This window comes from Ipomoea nil, unplaced genomic scaffold (assembly GCF_001879475.1).
Source record: "Ipomoea nil cultivar Tokyo-kokei standard unplaced genomic scaffold, Asagao_1.1 scaffold1043, whole genome shotgun sequence".
Classification (NCBI taxonomy): domain Eukaryota; kingdom Viridiplantae; phylum Streptophyta; class Magnoliopsida; order Solanales; family Convolvulaceae; genus Ipomoea; species Ipomoea nil.
The window spans coordinates 7,204,407-7,222,431 of NW_017617471.1; the positions used below are offsets into that span (position 1 = coordinate 7,204,407).

Genomic DNA, 18,025 nt, shown 5'->3' on the forward strand with positions numbered 1-18,025 from the left:
CCTTGAGTTTATGTTTATCAATTACCATCGTAAATCATAGTAATAATTAATAAATCATTAAAACAAATTGACTTTATATATATATATATATATATATATATATATATATATATATATATATATATATATATATATATATATATATATATATATATATATATATATATATATATATATATATATATATTCCATTATTGAAACAATGGATATAAAAAATGACTTTGATGGTTTGTCTAATAATAATGTGAATTTAAAGAGATAGTTTGTCACGCATACTAGTAATAATCCAGATAGGATTAGTAAAATGAAAGTGACTACATGATTTTTCTATAAAATCAATGTGTAACATAATTAACTAAGTAGATTGTGATACACAAAGGTATAGTAGTATGTGGTCAAAATATTATGTTTTATGTTGGTGATAATATTATCTCTTTAAAATTTGCGGGATGTAATAAGCTAAAAAAGCTTGTTAGCTAGATATTGTTTGAATGCTTGAGTTTTCGTAAATTCTTATGATTCTCTATAGGTTAAAGGCGCTTTTATTTATAACATGTTATTTTGAATTCTCCCTTTTTTTAAATCAATTTTTTTTGAATTTGCCAATTAGTGATCGTTCATAAATGTCTATATGATAATGATAATAACTATATATGTCATATTTTTTAAACTTTGAGTTGTTTTACTTGTAAAATACTTTATTTGAATAGTGTAAACATTAAGTTCATGTTGAGTTTTTTCCCCATTGTACTCTTAAGATACGCCAATTGACCCTACAAAAAAAAAAAAAAAAAAAAAGATACGCCAATAGTTAAGGTACATATAATCTTCTTTGTGAGTTTTGCTTAACAATTTCTTTGCAAAAGATCCAACATGAGATATTTTTTGGTTGATTTTTCAAAAGACATCTCTTCTTCTTCTTCCTTGTTTTGTATAACACAAGTCTTTTGGTTTTCAATAATGAAGATAACACCTTTAAGTAACTTTTTTGAATGATCAAATATTGGTCAAAATGACTCTTCTAAGTCAAAAACTTTTTTTTTTTTTTTCTACCAAGCCTTGTAACTAAGAATAAGTCATTTTTTTTTTTCCTTTGGCATCTCTTTTGTTTACAAATGTTTGTTAATTGATAGACTAAGTGAAATTTGTTAAGTTTTAATTTGTTCTTTTAATTATTATTTTGCCTTTATGATTTTTTAAATAGAAAATTACACAATAATTTGAGGAATCTTATTTCCTAAAACAATCAACCTCATCGGAAGTTATTAATTATACTTATTTCTAACAAAAATTTATTTTGAAGAGGGGGTATATATAATAGCACTAAGGGTGGTATGAATGAATGAATTATGTAATAGTTGTTTTGTGCACAACAGAACATAGAATGATAACGTGTAGAGAAAATATTGAGAATCTCAAATTATATCATTGAAGTAGAATGTACTCGTGAACGATGCTCTCATGCAGGGTCGGTTTTTAGATTTTGGTGGCCCCATTCTGGTAAATAAATAGGGCCCTACCAAAATCACAATCTTTAAAATCAATACCGTATTTTTTTTTAATAATAAGGTGATAAAATGTTGTCGCAAAGAAAAAAAAATATATTATGGAATGAATTACAATAATAATAATAATAATAATAATAGTGTGCACAAACTCGCAATGTAAAATGATTAAAAAATAGAAGAAAAAAACAAAAACATATTATGGAATAATAATAATAATAATAATAATAATAATAATAATAATAATAGTAATAATAATAATAATAATAATAATAATAATAATAGTGTGCGCAACTCGGAATGAAAAAAGATTTTTTTAAAAAAAGGAAAATGTTCAAAGTTGAAGCATCACTCAAGTTTCGAACCTCTGACCTCCAAGTTAAAATATAATAAGCACATGTTCCTACCATTCCTCCATAGAGTCTTTTAAATTTAATTGAAAACTTTTAGTTTTTATTTCTAAACTAGCTAGGTAAAAATTAAATATTGAACCCTCCAAAATTTGGGGGCCCCTAAAATTTGGGGGCCCTGTGCGGTAGCCCAACTTGCACAGCCTAAAATCCGGCCCTGCTCTCATGCTCCACCAACTCAATCAAAACAATTGTAATTGAAGTATACATGTTTTCATTGTCTTGAGTAAAAGAATTAAATATAAAATTTGAAATCTCATAATCCATATAATATAATACTCATGGTTGTATGTATATATTGTCACTCTGATCTGCTTTTTTATTAAAGGAAATAATTATCAAAATCAAGATTTTAATTCATTCTAATTGATGGTTGTGTGTGAAACTTAAAGTGGGCTAATAATTAGTCATTTGATCATTAATCTAAAAATTCATTAAGGCATTATATATGCCACATGTTAGCCAAGCTATATATTCTTCAAATATATATAATGTGATAGTTGTAGAATGATGGAACCACTCCCAATCCCTATTAAGTGGATTAGATTTGTTTAAAAGAGCACTAATTAATGACCAAGTTAATCCCACTAATCATAATCATTTGATGGACACAAAGATTAATAATTGAGGAACATATCCTAGTACACAAGAGACATGCTCAGGTCACTAAAGGTTGGTGAGGATACTCCAAAATCATTTAATCATCAAAAGCTAAAAGTGACAACTAATAATCAACATATACTATATACTTCAATGCATGGAGCCTTTAAATAGCATGTATCTACATTATTTAATGATTAATCATTTATATTTTGACAAGATTAAGAAATGATAGACAATCTATTAATAAGTAACACTACTACTTGTTTTGTCTTCCCTTTATCACTACTGGAAATTATAGAATTTCCGACCACCTGAAAGTGATCTTAAATCAAGTCGAAAGCCTTGTTCTGACCACTTTTGGTATCCAGAAAAACCTTTGTTGCTATTTCCGACCACTTTTTGGTATCAATTTGATTCAAGATCACTTTCAGGTGGTCGGAAATTCCATAATTTCCAGTAGTGTATATTAGGGTGGTCGTAGTAATTGAAAATAAAATAAAATAAAAAATTTTCAAGTGAGAGTTTTGAAGGTACAAAGGGTAGAATATATATAATATGATATATGTAAAATTGTTCGCAGATATACAAAAGGAATAAAATTGTAATTATATTAGAACCCTCAAATGTATCATTTAATAATACTAATTGATGGAGAAATTAGATCTGACTTAAGAATTATTATGATATGTAGTTGATATAGAAAGTACGGAGTGCCTTAATTTCCAGGGAAATTTGATAGGTTCAATTGCTTCCCCCTTATGTAAATAGCTGGTTCCACAAAGCATATATTCTTCAAGTCTCAGATAATTAAGAAGTATCCATCAAGCAAGTGTCCTATACTAGCTCATTAACGAGCAAACCTGCATATATAGTTCACTAATTCTGAATATATAGTTCATTATATTCATTCTGAATATACAGACGCAGTGAACCGCCATAAGCCAAAACAGAGTACCAGTAACCGGCGTGGATATATAGTTCATTAATTCTGGATATATAGTTCAAATTATGCACAACATAACGCCGTTAACGGCAATCGAAAATGATTCTTTTTAAAAAAAAAAATAAAATCGAACGGCGTCGTTTCTAATTAAAACGACGCCGTTTTGCAACCGTGTGTACCATGGTTGCACGGCTTAATTTTCTATTTTAGTGAGTCTAATATCAAAATTGTAACACAGTATATAATAATAATAATAATAATAATAATAATAATAATAATAATAATAATAATAATAATCCATTATATATCCAGTGTGTATTTCTTTATGAAAAATTGTACACTCATATTTCAGTCTTCAATAGTAGTCTCTGCGAGTGGTTGAACATTCTTCCAATGGCTGCCTAAGGTCTGACTAGTATGTAGCTTCATTTTTATTCAATTTATTTTCTTGAAAAAAATTAATTGATAATTGATTTTGTAACATTTTTGTGACAAGAAAAGTTTGCATTCATTATCTAAGTATGTACATTGGTTGAATAAATTTTGCTTTTAAGTGTAATATATAGATTGCAAATTAAACAACATAAATAAACTTCACTAAGAAGATCCTATACCACAAGCTAAATAGAGAAAGTATCAGTAAGAATCAAACTTGTAACATTTTAGTACGAAAAACATGCAATCTAGTGAATTGTCGTTTGTGCACATGAACATCTGTTTAGAATGCAATTCACACACACACACGCACATACATAATGGGAAAATTCTATGCTAATTGTTGGCACAATGCATTGTAACCAAAGTGAGATATATATAATACAATAAAAATACAAGGTAAAGTGTCGTTTCTCTATGTAATATTGACATGATAGATTATGTGCCCTCTTTATGACATCCCTGACTTTGTAAGAAATAACAATTTCACTAATCACATTGACATTAATTAATATGAATATGCATGTGTGAAAGAGCATATTTAATAATCCATAATAATAGGTAAAATTAATGGTATTAAGAGAAGGTTCTAGAATTTGAATATCAATCAAATATAGGTAAAACTCTTATTGTGAAATGATGCAAATAAAGATACCTAAAAGAGGGTGTTGGAGTATTTGCCACCCGGATTCATACTATTTGACCTACCATACATATATGGTCCACATGCACTTAATTCCCTCAGGGGAAGATATTTGATAATGACATTTAATTCCAGAATCAAACTTCATATATATGTTAATTATTGCACAAACACAAAAAGTGATATTTCATAAATGTATTTATGAAGACTTTAATGCAAACCAAAACTTCCTGACCTAAGCTTCAGGTTGGCAGATTCAAATCCACCTGCCACAATATTTTTAATTAATAATTTTGGCTGAACTAAAAAAAGTAAAAAGTGGATTAGTAAACAAAGAATTGGGTCATAAGTTTAGTGCTATAGTCTTCCACCATTAAAGATTCTTTAAGATCAGATAGCATAAAATTGTTTTCATTAATAATTAGTAAAGATGGTCAAATTTGTCAAAAATTCACGGACAAGTAATTAACCAAACAAGCTCATTATAATAACTGAATTGGAATTGAAACAAGCTCATTATAGTAACTAAATTGGAATTGATACTGTAGGGATGACTTCGGTTATAATCAACCATCGTTCGGAATCAACTGTTTAACTAAAGAGTAAGCTTGTATATCACTTACTTTAATATACCTCTTGCTTTAATTTTTACTTTGGTTAAAAAAAAACAATAACAACAAATTATAAAGGATACAGATGATAACAATTCATTCAAATCATCAATTGAATTTAGCAATAATACTTTGGCCCTGTTTGGTAAATGGTTGTAAGCTGTTAGTTATTAGCTGATTCAGTTAATTAGAGGGTATAACTAGTTGATAATATTAGCTGATTGTAGAACAGTGTTTGGTATAATTTCTTTTCTAAAAAAGCTAGTTGAAAAAGTTACTTTGAGTAGCTTTTTGAATTTTAGCATTTTGGAGTACAAAAAACTATTTAACCAAACACTTATATTGATTTTAAAATTAAATCAAACAACTAATAGTGGTCAAATAAGTCAAAATTAACCTATACGCTAACTATTTTATCAAACACGGCCTGTAACTGAATAATTGGGAACTGCAATATCCATATCTTCTTAAAAAAACATAGTGAATTCCATAGAACAACATAACCCAATCCCAAACCCCTAGCTAAACCCAGCTAGGGTTTGGCTAGTAATATACAATAGTCTGTCTACATGGTAAAATGATAGAGGATCGGAGCTGAGGTATGTTCTTGATGTAAACACTTCTCTGTGGATCCACATAATAAAAATAACTTATCCTTGTTTACAGCTCAGTGAGTAGAATTTGAGATTATAGTATAACTCCTTCCACTCCTTCACTTTTTACTCCTAGATGTGACAATGAATGATAAGTTATCTTCATCCTTTAGATCACATGAAAAATGTCAACATCAAAATTTTGTGATAGATAGTAAAAATTGGGAGTAGGCTTTTGGAGTATAAGTATTTTTTCTTTGTCAATTGTTGTAACATAGCGTAATGTTATTTTATATTGTGGACCTTAGTCCAAAAATACATTTAATTATGTATGTACGTTCATTTAATCACAACTAAAAGTCTAAGTTATTAATAGTTGGATTGCACATTTCATGGCGTTGATACCATCGTAATCTCTTTTTTTATCGGGTGACGGGGAGATTCAAACCCATGACCTTTGGCATGGCTCTAATCGTAGTCTCTTTTTTTATCGGGTGACGGGGAGATTCAAATCTTGCATGGCTCTGATACCATCGTAGTCCCTTTTTTTATCAGGTGACGGGGAGATTCAAACCCATGACCTTTGGCATTATTGATCGGTTTTCTAAGTTGATCTTAGAGAAGTCCTATCAGCGTTTTGATCAGCCTGTTTGACAAATTTTGAACAAATTAAACAGGTGAAGAATGCAGTATAGGTAATTTCTGGACAAATTCTATTTTGAAGAATGCATATAGGGAACTTAAGAGTTAAGACTGTACCTTGTAGACATTTTGAAGGCACTGCTATGTATTATAAAGGTAGAAATATTCAGATACCCACCATTAACTGAAGTCAGCAAATCATGGCTACACTGGTTAAATGTTGCATGCATTATATTGATGAGGATGCGGAGATGAATTCCTCGTGGGCACCATGTAATGCAGCAGTTTTTGTCCTGTCAAGGAACGCATTTATAAGCAAATGTTTGCCAGAATCAAATAGCGGTAATAATAATAATAATAAACAACTTACTGCACAACAGATTCTGTCTCTGCGAGACTATCCTTGGTGAGCTTATTAACTCCAAGCATGGTGTTCTCCCATTGTTAATTAAAGTGATCAACTTTGTTTGTGCTGCACATATAGAACAATGATATTACTGAATACTACTCTTCGGACGACGGCCTGAGGAATTAAATCGACTAAAAATTATTGTTTTCGGGGACAAAATCGATGAATAATAAGCAATTGAGGGAGTACATTGACGCTAATAATTGAGAGACCAAATCGTTCTTTAACTGTAAAATTAATAAATAGTTAACGGAATATTTCGTTACTAAAGTTTATACTAACAGAATTTAATATTTAAAGGAAGAAGACAATGTAATATAGGGTAAATAAGGAAAATCATTTAAAAATACTAAAATCAAAATAATATGAATCATTCATTTTAAGAAACAATATATACTACGGACATTTTTTTTGTTCCAGTTAAGGGCCTAACATTATTGGCTCTTATTAGAATTGTATTGTATATGTATGTAGATAGATGTAGATTGTAGAAATAAATTAGTAGTTACAACAAAAAATAATACATATGCATTTAATTAATTTAAAATTAGATATCTATAATGCCTTTATTTAAAAATAGATATAATTTCATTAGTTATATTATCTTTATTTTCTACAATTCAAATATTCATTACCTTCAAATTTATTAATTTATTATATCCACTACATTGCCCATTGACTTCTTTTTACATTATCTTGTAATTAAATATCAAAGTTATAGTCAAACACTTTGTGGTCAGATGACATGTAGTGACTTTTCCCATTTGGGAGGTCGTGAGATTGAGCCATTGTAATAGAGTTAGTAACATAAAAGGTGCTTCATTAGGTTGAGAGAGTATGTTTAAACAGATACTACAGTGTAATAGAGTTAGTAACATAAAAAAAAGTTTTATATATATATATATATATATATATATATATATATATATATATATATATATATATAAACTAACATAACCAAGGTTATCTTACATTATCTAAGATTTTGAAGGGAATTACATTCCCTTCAAAATCCTATGTGGAGGGAATGTGACATTCCTTGGGAATGTTAGATTCCCTAAGATAATATGAACCAAACACCGGAATGTGAGCTTTAGAATGTCACATTCCCTTGGTTATGTTATATAACCTGAACCAAACGTCCAATTTGATGTTTTAAATTGGAGATGGTCTAAGAGGCTTCATGTGATTTAGAGGGACTGGGTAATAGAGGTTTCGGCAAGGATTGGGAGTTTAACTTCTTCTTTTTTTTTCGTTTTTTTTTTTAATAATTAAAATCTATGATTTTGAAGACTCTTGCAATAAGAAAAACTCTTACTCTAGAAGCAGATAATTTTATGTTGATAATATGCTGCTACTTAATTCAATGCAATGATGTTGGAAATAAATCTACTTTTACATTAGCTAAAGAGTTCATATAATATTGTCAAAACAGCTTTCACAGTATTATGAGTGAGTAAGAAGTACTAAGCCACTCATCAACTTCTTCTATGGATAATGGGGGTACTGAACACAAATTAGAGGATTCAAAGGGAAAAGTAAGCACATTGTTTTAAACCTAGGGAAAAAAGTTCAGTTTCTCGCAATAACTTCACTGCTTTTTCTATATTTATTTATGTCAGCATGCTTTCATATAGAAGTCGAACATATAAATTGATGTTCGATAAGGCAGATTTACATCATCTGCAACTAACTAACCCAATCCCCAAACCCCTAGCTAAACCCACCTTAATTTTTGGGTAGATAGTAATATACTCTACATGGAAAAATGATAAGGAGCTAGGTAATGAAGACTATCCTAGGATAAACTTGGGTTGAACCATAGTGGTGCAGAATATGAAAACACCGAGAAATCATCCTGAGCAACCCATTGTATCTTCCGAGTCTGGAGATTGTAAACACCAATATCATAGCTGGTAGAGGAGTGCAGGAAATCTGAGCGGTCATCCGTGAAGTATATGCAATTACTAACGCAATCCGGGTATTTGTTGGTGCAGCATATTGAGAAGGAGTGGTTGTTGCCTACAAAGATTGACCAATCGCCCAACGATTCTACATCGTCCGATTTCCCCTCGTTGCCCTGCAACTCCAGCCTGTAAACATCAAAGCGCTTCGTTCTTAGATGGAAAGCTGCAAATTGGTCGTTTCTTGTTTCCAACACTTTGCAAACAACATATATCAGCCCATTTATTTCAACCACATATGCATCAACTAACCCATCATCTGGATGCAAGTCCTCTTGGTGCTCTAAGAAAACTTCCTGCAATGGCGGGAAAATTATTTCCTGCAAAACGCAGCCTTGGCAATCAAAAATCGCAATCTCCCACGAACACCCTACAATATACACTTTCCCATCAAAACAAATCGCATCTTCAACACCACGAGGGCAGCATTCCAATGGCAATGGAGTCCAAGTATGATTACCCGCCTTTAGTATGGCCATCTTCTCACGTTTAGAATAGATAGCCAGAACTACAAAATCCGGGCTCGATGACAAGACTACTTTGTTCACAAAACTATTGCGAAATTGCCTTCGACTACAAACCAGGTTCTTCAAATTCGGCAGGGGTGGAAGCACCCGTTGTGCCCTCGTTAACGGATTCAGTAAGCCTAATCCAAAATCAGAGCCAAGAGTGACCACCCAACCACAAGGAGATCCCCAACACCGCTTATCATGAAGTTCTGGCAAGTGAAGATCTAAGCTCCTATTTTCAAATGGATAACACACCCCACGAAAATCTGTGTCATGTTTCTGAGATAGCATCAGCCATGGAAGAAATGAGGGTCCATTTTCAGCAACAACCCTACTCCATGACCGACATACCATACCAAATCTCACATAATCTAAAGCAAAATTAAGCCTATGCGCAATTATCCCCAAAGGGTCAAAACCCAAATTCGAACAATCTGCTAGTATCTGAGAAACACATTCTAGTATAGAGTCAAGCTAGAAAATTTCAGTATACATACACTTTTTATATTAATTCAAGAACCGAATGAAAGCTTACCGTGGAGGCCGCTGGGTTCTCCTTACTTCCGTCGTTCAGGTTGCCGGAATTCTTCTCCATTTGCCGCCGAGACTGCTGGAGTCCGCTGCTAAAGCTTTTGTATTTGATGAGTTTTTGCAGAAGTAAAAGAGTGAGAGTGAGGGAGAAAAACAAGAAGACAGCAAGCAAAGAAAGTGAGGAAGCCCAGCCGGCGGCAATTCAATAGTTATGTAACCGTATGCACAATGTGCAAAACGATGTCATTTTGATTAAAAATGCGCGTCCCACTTTAAAAAAAAAATTAGGTTTGATTTTTGACAATAGCATTATTGTGGATATATAGTTATGAATTTCTGGATATATAGTTATGAATTTATGAATATTTAGTTCATTCATTGTGGATATTTAGTTTAATCATTGTGGATATTTAGTTCATTCATTCACTGTGGATATATAGTTATGAATTTGTAGATATATAGTTATGAATTTATGGATATATAGTTATGAATTTATGGATATATAAAAATGCTATTGTCGGGAATCGAACCTGATTTCTTTTTTAAGTGGGACGCGTATTTTTTAACCAAAATAACATCGTTTTGCATCGTATGCACCATGCGCATGGTGCATTCGGTTGCACAGCATAATTTGCGTCGGCAATTGCATTGGAGATCTTCACGTCAATTTTATGGGAAATGAAACACATCATTAATTCCATTGGGCCCCCCATGTCACCTCAACAGTGGGGATTTTGGTGTAGTTTTTTAATAAAAATTATATGTATGATTAGGAAAGAGAAAATAATAAGAAATAAAAAAAATAAAAAATAAAAATAAAAAGGAATAGAAAAAGAATTTTTTTTTTTTTTTGAAAATTATATGATGCTTCATTAAAAGTAGGCCGAAATAACATCCGGTGGGAGTAGATCCCAATACATAGTTGCAGTTTGCTGATAAGCCGTAGTAGCTAAAGCATGAGCTAGATGGTTCTCTAATCTAGGAATAAAATGAAACGAACAAGACTGAAACGAAGATGCAATAAGCCTGCAAGTGTCAATGGCATAGCCTAGATATGTGCGCAACACAACGGTTGGTGTAGTGAGATAACGATGTAGTGTCAGGCAGTCCGTATAAACCTCAACATTCTGCTCACCCCGGTCCTTCAACCATGATAGAGCTTCTTTACATGCGAGCTCCTCAGCCATAAGTGGCGAGGAGCATCCTTGTAGTGGTCCACTGTATGCTGAAACATATCCCCCGTCCGTGTCTAGTAAGAGTACCCCCAAAGCAGCTTGCCCTGTCTCCTGCATATACCCCCCGTCCACACGGCATATGCGCCTTGGCGGTCCAGGTGGCTTGGCAGCGAGGGAATTCGGCGCGTGGAGATTGGCGCTTCCTTGCAGCGGGTTCGGCATGGCTGGCAGCGTGGTGGCCTGGGCCGTGGGCTGTGGGTGCGCCCGATTCCACGCCAGCTTGGCTGCAGCGGCGATTTTGAGGACCACCTCCGGCCGTGGTAGTGTTGCTTCCCAAACGGCCCTGTTCCTTGCTCTCCACACATTGTAAAGTATTGCTACTGCATAGAATATCCCATCAGAGTCTAGAACATTTAGAAGTTCATCAAACCAAACATAAAAAATATTTGTGACTATATTTAGAATTGTGAGGTTAGATTTATTCCAAATGTTCCTTGCAAAATCACACAACACCAAAGCATGCATTGTGTCTTCTTGAGATAACCCACACATGGCACATCGTGGATCCACATCCACCCTCTTTATAAGCAAGTTTGTAGTAGTAGGCAATATATCACTAATGGCTCTCCATAGAAACATTCTCCATTTTGGGAGATTTTTAACTTCCATAGGGATAACCATTTTGTAAATACCTCATTAGTCTGTTGATAATTTTCCATTACTTGCTTATATCCACTTTTAACAGAATACTCTCCTCTTGGATCCCCATGCCAGTACCAAGTATTATCATATTCCGGGGAGATGGGTATTTTCATAATTTCCGCCACATCATTGGGTTGAAATAAGTCAGTTAAGATTGAGGGATCCCAGACACCAGTTTGTTGGTCTATCAAACCTGCTACCTTGGCTTCCTTCAACTGTATTGGCACTTCTGTTTGTATCATTGGGTCATGGTCATTCCGTAGCCAAGGGTGTGTCCATATGAATGTAGACTCACCATTACCAATTCTGCGCCTGACCCCACCACAAATAATACTCTTTGCTGCCATGATGCTCCGCCAGCAGAAACTGGGATTATTTCTCACCTGTGCATCAAAGAAAGATCCTTTCGGAAAATACCGGGCCTTATACACACGCGCCACCAGAGAGTCAGGCTTAGTCAACATTCGCCACGCCTGCCAATGTATTCGCCTGTCAGTTCCAGAATCCCACCAGTAACGATTCATCGTCCTTTCTACCGCCGTACACACTGATACAGGTAACAAGAAAACACTCATTGAAAACGTAGGCATAAATTGTGCTACAGTTTTCAAAAGAATTTCTTTCCCTGCCTGTGATAGCAGTTTTTTATTCAATGATCCAATCCTTTGACGGATTTTATCCTCCACATACGCAAAAACTGCTTTCTTGTGCCTTCTAATAAAAGAGGGGAGTCCCAAATACTTGCCAAAATTCGGTGCCTGTGCCACTCCCAAAATCTGAGCCACACTTTGTCTATCCTCGTTACTAGTATTTCTGCTATAACATATACTCGACTTATGATAATTCACTGCCTGCCCGGATAGATTCTCATACACAGCTAGACACCTTTTAACCTCAGTTGCTTCCTCCGCCTTGGCCTTAAAAAACAACAGACTATCATCTGCAAAAAATAAGTGAGAAATCGGGGGGCTCCTCTTACTACCTTGCAGCCATGTATCGATCCCACATTATGTGCCTGCTGCAACAACAAAGATAGACCCTCTGCACAAATAATAAATAGATATGGGGACAAAGGATCCCCTTGCCTTATTCCACGAGTGGGTATAACAGGATCACATCTTAAGCCATTCACCTGGATATTATATGAGACAGAGGTTACACACTTCATAATCAACTCCACCCAACCACTATGAAATCCCAGCGCCAACATCATCCTTCGTAAGAAGGGCCATTCGACCCGATCATATGCCTTTGCCATGTCTAACTTGAGAGCACTCCATCCCCCCACTCCACATTGTTTCCTATTCAAAAAATGCCCCACTTCTGCAGCTAATAGTATATTATCCGTTATCAATCTATCCGGGATAAATGCGCTTTGTGACTCAGATATTACTACTTCCATTAACGGCTTCATTCTGTTAGCCAACATTTTTGCCATAATTCTATAGACCACATTACTGAGGGCTATAGGCCGCAAATCAGTGACAATCTCAGGGGTTTTCTTCTTAGGGATTAAAACAATATCAGTCTCAGTCAACCCAGGCGGGAAATCACAGGACACAACACAGTTTATTATAAAGCTCGCCACATCACCCCAACCACATCCCAAAAATGTTGGTAAAAGCCTGGATTCATTCCATCCGGGCCTGGTGCCTTGTCCGGAAACATCGCAAACAGTGCACTCTTAACCTCATCCAGTTCAAACGAACGCAACAAAGACTCATTCTGCGCCTGCGTGATTCGCGGGACAATTCCCTCAAAAAAAATCCTCCCTAGTTCCCGGGGTTCCAGCACAGAAAATACGATTATAATACTGCAAAATAATATTTTTCATAGGCTCCCCCTCAACCCAATCCCCATTATCATTCATCAATCTAGAAATAGTATTCTTCTTTTTTCGGTGAGAGGCATACCTGTGGAAAAACTTCGTATTAGCATCTGCCTCCTTAAGCCAGTGTTGCTTGACTCTCTGCCTCCAGTAGGCATCCTCCTGAGCTTCAGTACAACTTAACAGCTCCAGGTGCTGGAACTCAGCTAGGGAGGCCGGGTCAGTACGCCCCCTCAGCCGCTGCTGCTCTCTTGTCAGTTCATTGATCCGTTTTCCGTACTTATGATACCGGTCTCCACCCCATCGTGTTAACCGGGTCCCACAGTACTGAATACAGTTCTGTAAACCCTGGCCCCTCCCCTCCTGCCAGGACTGCTCTACCACATTCCTGCACCCCTCATCATGCAGCCAGGTCATCTCAAACCGAAAACCCTTCCTACGAGGCCCAACACCCCCAGCGGAGTCCTGAATCCCCAGAAAGAGAGCCGAGTGATCAGACTTCCGGGTTCTCAGATTCATCACCTTAGCCCCCATCACCATACCCCGCCACTCGTCCGTTACTAGAACTTTATTGAGCCTCTCCTCCATCCAGTTTGCTGTCCCCTTCCCCTTCTCCCATGTGTACGGATAACCAACCATAGGCAACTGAGCAAGCCCACAGTCCTCAATAGCTTCCCCAAAGCCGCGTAGGAGGTTATTCGGATGCGGATTTCCCCCTCTCTTCTCATTCTGATATAACAAATCATTAAAATCTCCAATAACAACCCATGGGAGATTCGACCTGCCCGAGAGTGTTCTCAAAAGATCCCATGACTCAGCGCGTCTCGTTCGTTCAGAAAACCCATAATAACCTGTCATTCGCCATTCAGGAAAGCCATCAATAGTTACCCCAACATCAACATAGTTCGTTGAGTAACTGATTAGCCGAGCCGTACTATTCTTTTTTCACAGTAACGCTATACCACCACTCAACCCATCACTATCAACATAAAAAAGTCCTTCGTAACCGATCTTAACACGTAATCGTTCCGCATGATCACGTGCTACCTTAGTCTCCATTAGAAATACAAAGTCGGGTTGCTTTCGGGACACCATGTCCACAATCTCCCGAACTGTCCGTGGATTACCCAAGCCACGGCAGTTCCAACTTAGAGTACTCATTGATCCGGACGGGTCTGGGAACCAGAGCCCGCCTGCTGCAAGTTTTTTGGAATCTCGGCCATGACAATATCCCCTCCTCCGTACCTCCGTCCCTCACCATCTACCTCCCCCCGGCGCCGCTTGGCAAACGCCACCACCTCCGCCTCAACTACCCCCTCGGTCCGGTTCACACCTTCCGGAGTCCGCCCCACAACCGCCCGATCAGCTGGCGGTTTCCGCCCCACGGCATGCCGGCCCGTCGGCAAAAGCCAGCTGCCCCCACCGGCCTAGGGCCACGGCTCCCTCCTGCCCGTAGCTCCGGGCCATACAAATACTCCTCCACCGGCATCTTCGAGTCCCTTGCCCCACGACAAAACTGATACGCGTGGCCTAGTATCCCGCAGAAATAGCAATAAGTATGAAAGCGTTCATACTTAAACATGACCCAGCAACTCGTCTTATCTCGTTTAATAAAATTCATTCGTCTTTTCAAGGGCTTATCAACAGCCAACGAAACCCTAATACAGTGATACATCTTCCATGGAGCGTTGTCGAATCGATCATCATATTTCACAAACGTACCCAAGAAATTTCCGATCTGTTCCAAAATCCTACTAGATGAGTATCCCTTCGGCAGTTCATGCAATTGGACCCATAAATCCACCGTATCCAGCACTACATCAACCGTCATAACTCCGCCAGGGACCTGTTTACACACCAGCGTGCTATTATCAAAAGACCAGGGACCCTCGTTTAGAACTCGTTCCATGTCCGTTACATGATGAAAAACAAACAGAAACCGACCAGGCTCAACCTCCGTTGCCTCAACCCCGCTCACCGGTTGCCACACCGATGCCAAGACCTGACTCATAAAGTCCAACCTGACTAGCTTTCGTGTCAAGAACCTTCCCACCACCCCCCAACTCTCCTCCACCTCGCCGCCCCCCTCCTCGGCAACAGCCCCTTCGTCTGGCAGAAACGCCGTCGCTTCCTCTTCGAGCACAATATCGGTCCACCTTTGGGTCAAGCCCGCCACGTCCGGTTCTATCGGTGTCGAAGCCATCTCGCATGCAGAGATCAAACCACGCTTGTTCCCTTCGTCGGAAGTCGTCCGTAGAAAATTGTCGAAAAAACGACCGGAAAACCTAGAGAAACCCTAGGTAGAGAGAAAAAATTAGTTACGGCCTTTACGTGAGTTATTCCGTATATATTAATAGAAAAAGGAAATTAAAAAAGCAAAAAGTAGTCTTTTTATAGATACTTGTCATCTACAGAAAAGGAGATGGGACTCACATTTATGACAAAATTCTCATTTTTGTAGCAAGCACTCTTCCACCTTGCCATTTTTTTCTTATAACTTGTGCACAAACCCCTTATTGGGGTTGCTCTTACTCTAAACCATAACTAGAGTCGTAAAAATGGGTTTTACCCGCCGGGTCGACTCGTCCCGTCCCGTCGTAGGTAGGGGACGGGTTCATGATTATTTCACCCGCCAGGGTCACAGGCCCAAGCGGGGCAGGTCAGGCGGGCCGCGGGTTTAGCCCGCGTCCTAGTAATCTATATTAAAAAAATATATATATCGCAGAATGCTTCGCAATTCTCAATTTTCAAATCAATGATGATAGAAATCAAGGAGAAGAATACCATGATATTAATGATATAATGTTTGATGAAATATGAGTTTTAGAAATTTAGTATTTACAAAACTATTTTATTTTAATTCCTAATGTTGAATAGAAATTTGAAAGTTTGGATAATTTCTATTAGTTGTTAGTTATTTTAATTTGTATTAATATTTAGTATTTAATACATGTTGTTAGCTTGCATGTCATTTTTTAAAATTAAAACACTTACACAGTAGTGTAACTACAAGCCTACAAGCTACAGTATAGCAAATCTTTTCTAATTACAAAATAGTATTGGCTGGCGGGCTGGCCCGCCCCGCCAGCGGGCTTTGGCATGGTGGGGCGGGCCAGCCACATTCCAAGCCCGCTAAGAGGCGGGCTTTTTAGCCCGCCCTGCTACGGGGACGGGCATTGGTGTGTTTTGGCCCGTCCCGTCCCGCTAGACCGTTTCGACGGCTCTAACCATAACGAGTTAATTTCAGCAATGGTCCTCCGACTATTATGATTTTTCAAAATTAATCCCCAACTTTTAATTTGGATATTATAGGTCCCTTGTCTTTCAAGATCTTTCCAATAGAAATCCTTTCGTCAATATACGGTTAATTGGATGGGGTAAAACTTGCCTTTGAATTATTCTCCGTATTTCTTGCGTTGAAGAATCAAGCAAAGCAAGAAGCGGGGGAGACAAAAGAAGCAGCTTGCTGCCATATCTTCGAAACTGGAAGAATCCGAGAAGCGGATGTTGAAACGAGCAGTTGCTGAGGAGGTTTATGTGACTGAACCTCAAAAGTCCCCCGAGGAACTGGTTAAGGTGGTGGAATGTGAGCTTGAGGTGACAAGTGTTGGGAAAACATCCAAAGGCAAGGTTTTAGCCACGTGGTAATGACTCATGTGCTAAGCATAATTATCCAAGCATAATTATCCAAATGGATTATGTGGTGAACATATGTCCTAATGAATTATGTGGTAAGCACATTTCTCGTACGGCTAAACCGTGTGTGAGCTATCTTTGTGGCTTGGCTGTAATGGAATGTGAAATGCTATAAATAGCAATGCATTTCATATTTTTATTTACACACAAAAAGTCACGGCTTTACAGACATACTTGAGAAACACCGTGCTGAGTTCTTTTAGATTGATTTCTTCCCGTCTGTGTTATCTGTCGGAGATATAACGATACCCTGGTCGTTAAATATCTTTAAGATAGTGTTGCTAAACACGACACAGAACGCTGCCGGTTTCCTGTCCCAAAGCAACAACGCATCGCAAACTACCTTCCAGGTATTTATTTTGTTGTTACGCATAACAACAAGCTCGACCGCACTGGTTTTCGCCTTGAATGAGATAAAGGAACTGAAAGCCCAGCTTGAAAACATAGCGGAATCTGAGGCTACCCAAACCAAGAACGCGGGACTAGCACAGGCTGATCTGAATAACTTGAAGGAAAATCTGACCAATTCTCTGTTGCTCGTGGAGGACATGAGAATCCAACTAAGGGATTGCAAGGAGGCGGAAGCTCGGGCGTAAGTGCTTGTTAATGAAACTCTACTATGTATAACTCGAAACCGCCAAAAGAACTATGGAAGCCTTCATATCAGACGAGGTCAAAAGCCATGGAGTTGTACAATGCTATTACTATGGAGTTAGGCCAATCGAGTGCACATGTCAATCTACTCGAGGAGCTCGTTTGCCAACTCCAGGCTGATGGTACTAAATCTGGTAACGACTGTCCTCAGGTTATGTGTGACCCGAAGAAT

The 18,025-nt window shown here is 37.1% G+C and overlaps 2 protein-coding genes across 2 annotated transcripts; both read right to left on the reverse strand.

The window, feature by feature from the left end:
• Positions 1 to 8,383: 8,383 nt before the first annotated feature.
• On the reverse strand, positions 8,384 to 9,941 carry LOC109181798 (putative F-box protein At4g22170). The gene is made up of 2 exons (XM_019331713.1): positions 9,803 to 9,941; positions 8,384 to 9,711 (listed from the first exon to the last, which is right to left on the reverse strand). Exons 1-2 carry the CDS (start codon positions 9,860 to 9,862, stop codon positions 8,593 to 8,595), a joined length of 1,179 nt encoding a protein of 392 aa, XP_019187258.1. The 5' UTR covers positions 9,863 to 9,941; the 3' UTR covers positions 8,384 to 8,592.
• Positions 9,942 to 10,670: 729 nt separating this feature from the next.
• LOC109181212 lies at positions 10,671 to 15,334 on the reverse strand. The gene is made up of 7 exons (XM_019330963.1): positions 14,837 to 15,334; positions 13,589 to 14,232; positions 13,329 to 13,488; positions 12,925 to 13,176; positions 12,658 to 12,807; positions 11,666 to 12,592; positions 10,671 to 11,552 (listed from the first exon to the last, which is right to left on the reverse strand). The coding sequence occupies exons 1-7, from the start codon at positions 15,332 to 15,334 to the stop codon at positions 10,671 to 10,673; spliced, it is 3,513 nt and encodes a 1,170-aa protein (XP_019186508.1).
• Between the last annotated feature and the right edge of the window lie 2,691 nt (positions 15,335 to 18,025).

Bases quoted from the DNA above. Each gene is read 5' to 3' on its own strand.
- LOC109181798 (XM_019331713.1), bottom strand. From the start codon at position 9,862: ATGGAGAAGAATTCCGGCAACCTGAACGACGGAAGTAAGGAGAACCCA. The intron at 9,712-9,802 runs GTAAGCTTTCAT...TGTGTTTCTCAG, and splicing joins AGAACCCAGCGGCCTCCACG to ATACTAGCAGATTGTTCGAA.
- LOC109181212 (XM_019330963.1), bottom strand. From the start codon at position 15,334: ATGACGGTTGATGTAGTGCTGGATACGGTGGATTTATGGGTCCAATTG. The intron at 14,233-14,836 runs GTGTGAACCGGA...TTGTTATATCAG, and splicing joins TGTGGGGCGGACTCCGGAAG to AATGAGAAGAGAGGGGGAAA. The intron at 12,808-12,924 runs GCATATGATCGG...TATAATATCCAG, and splicing joins TCAAGTTAGACATGGCAAAG to GTGAATGGCTTAAGATGTGA.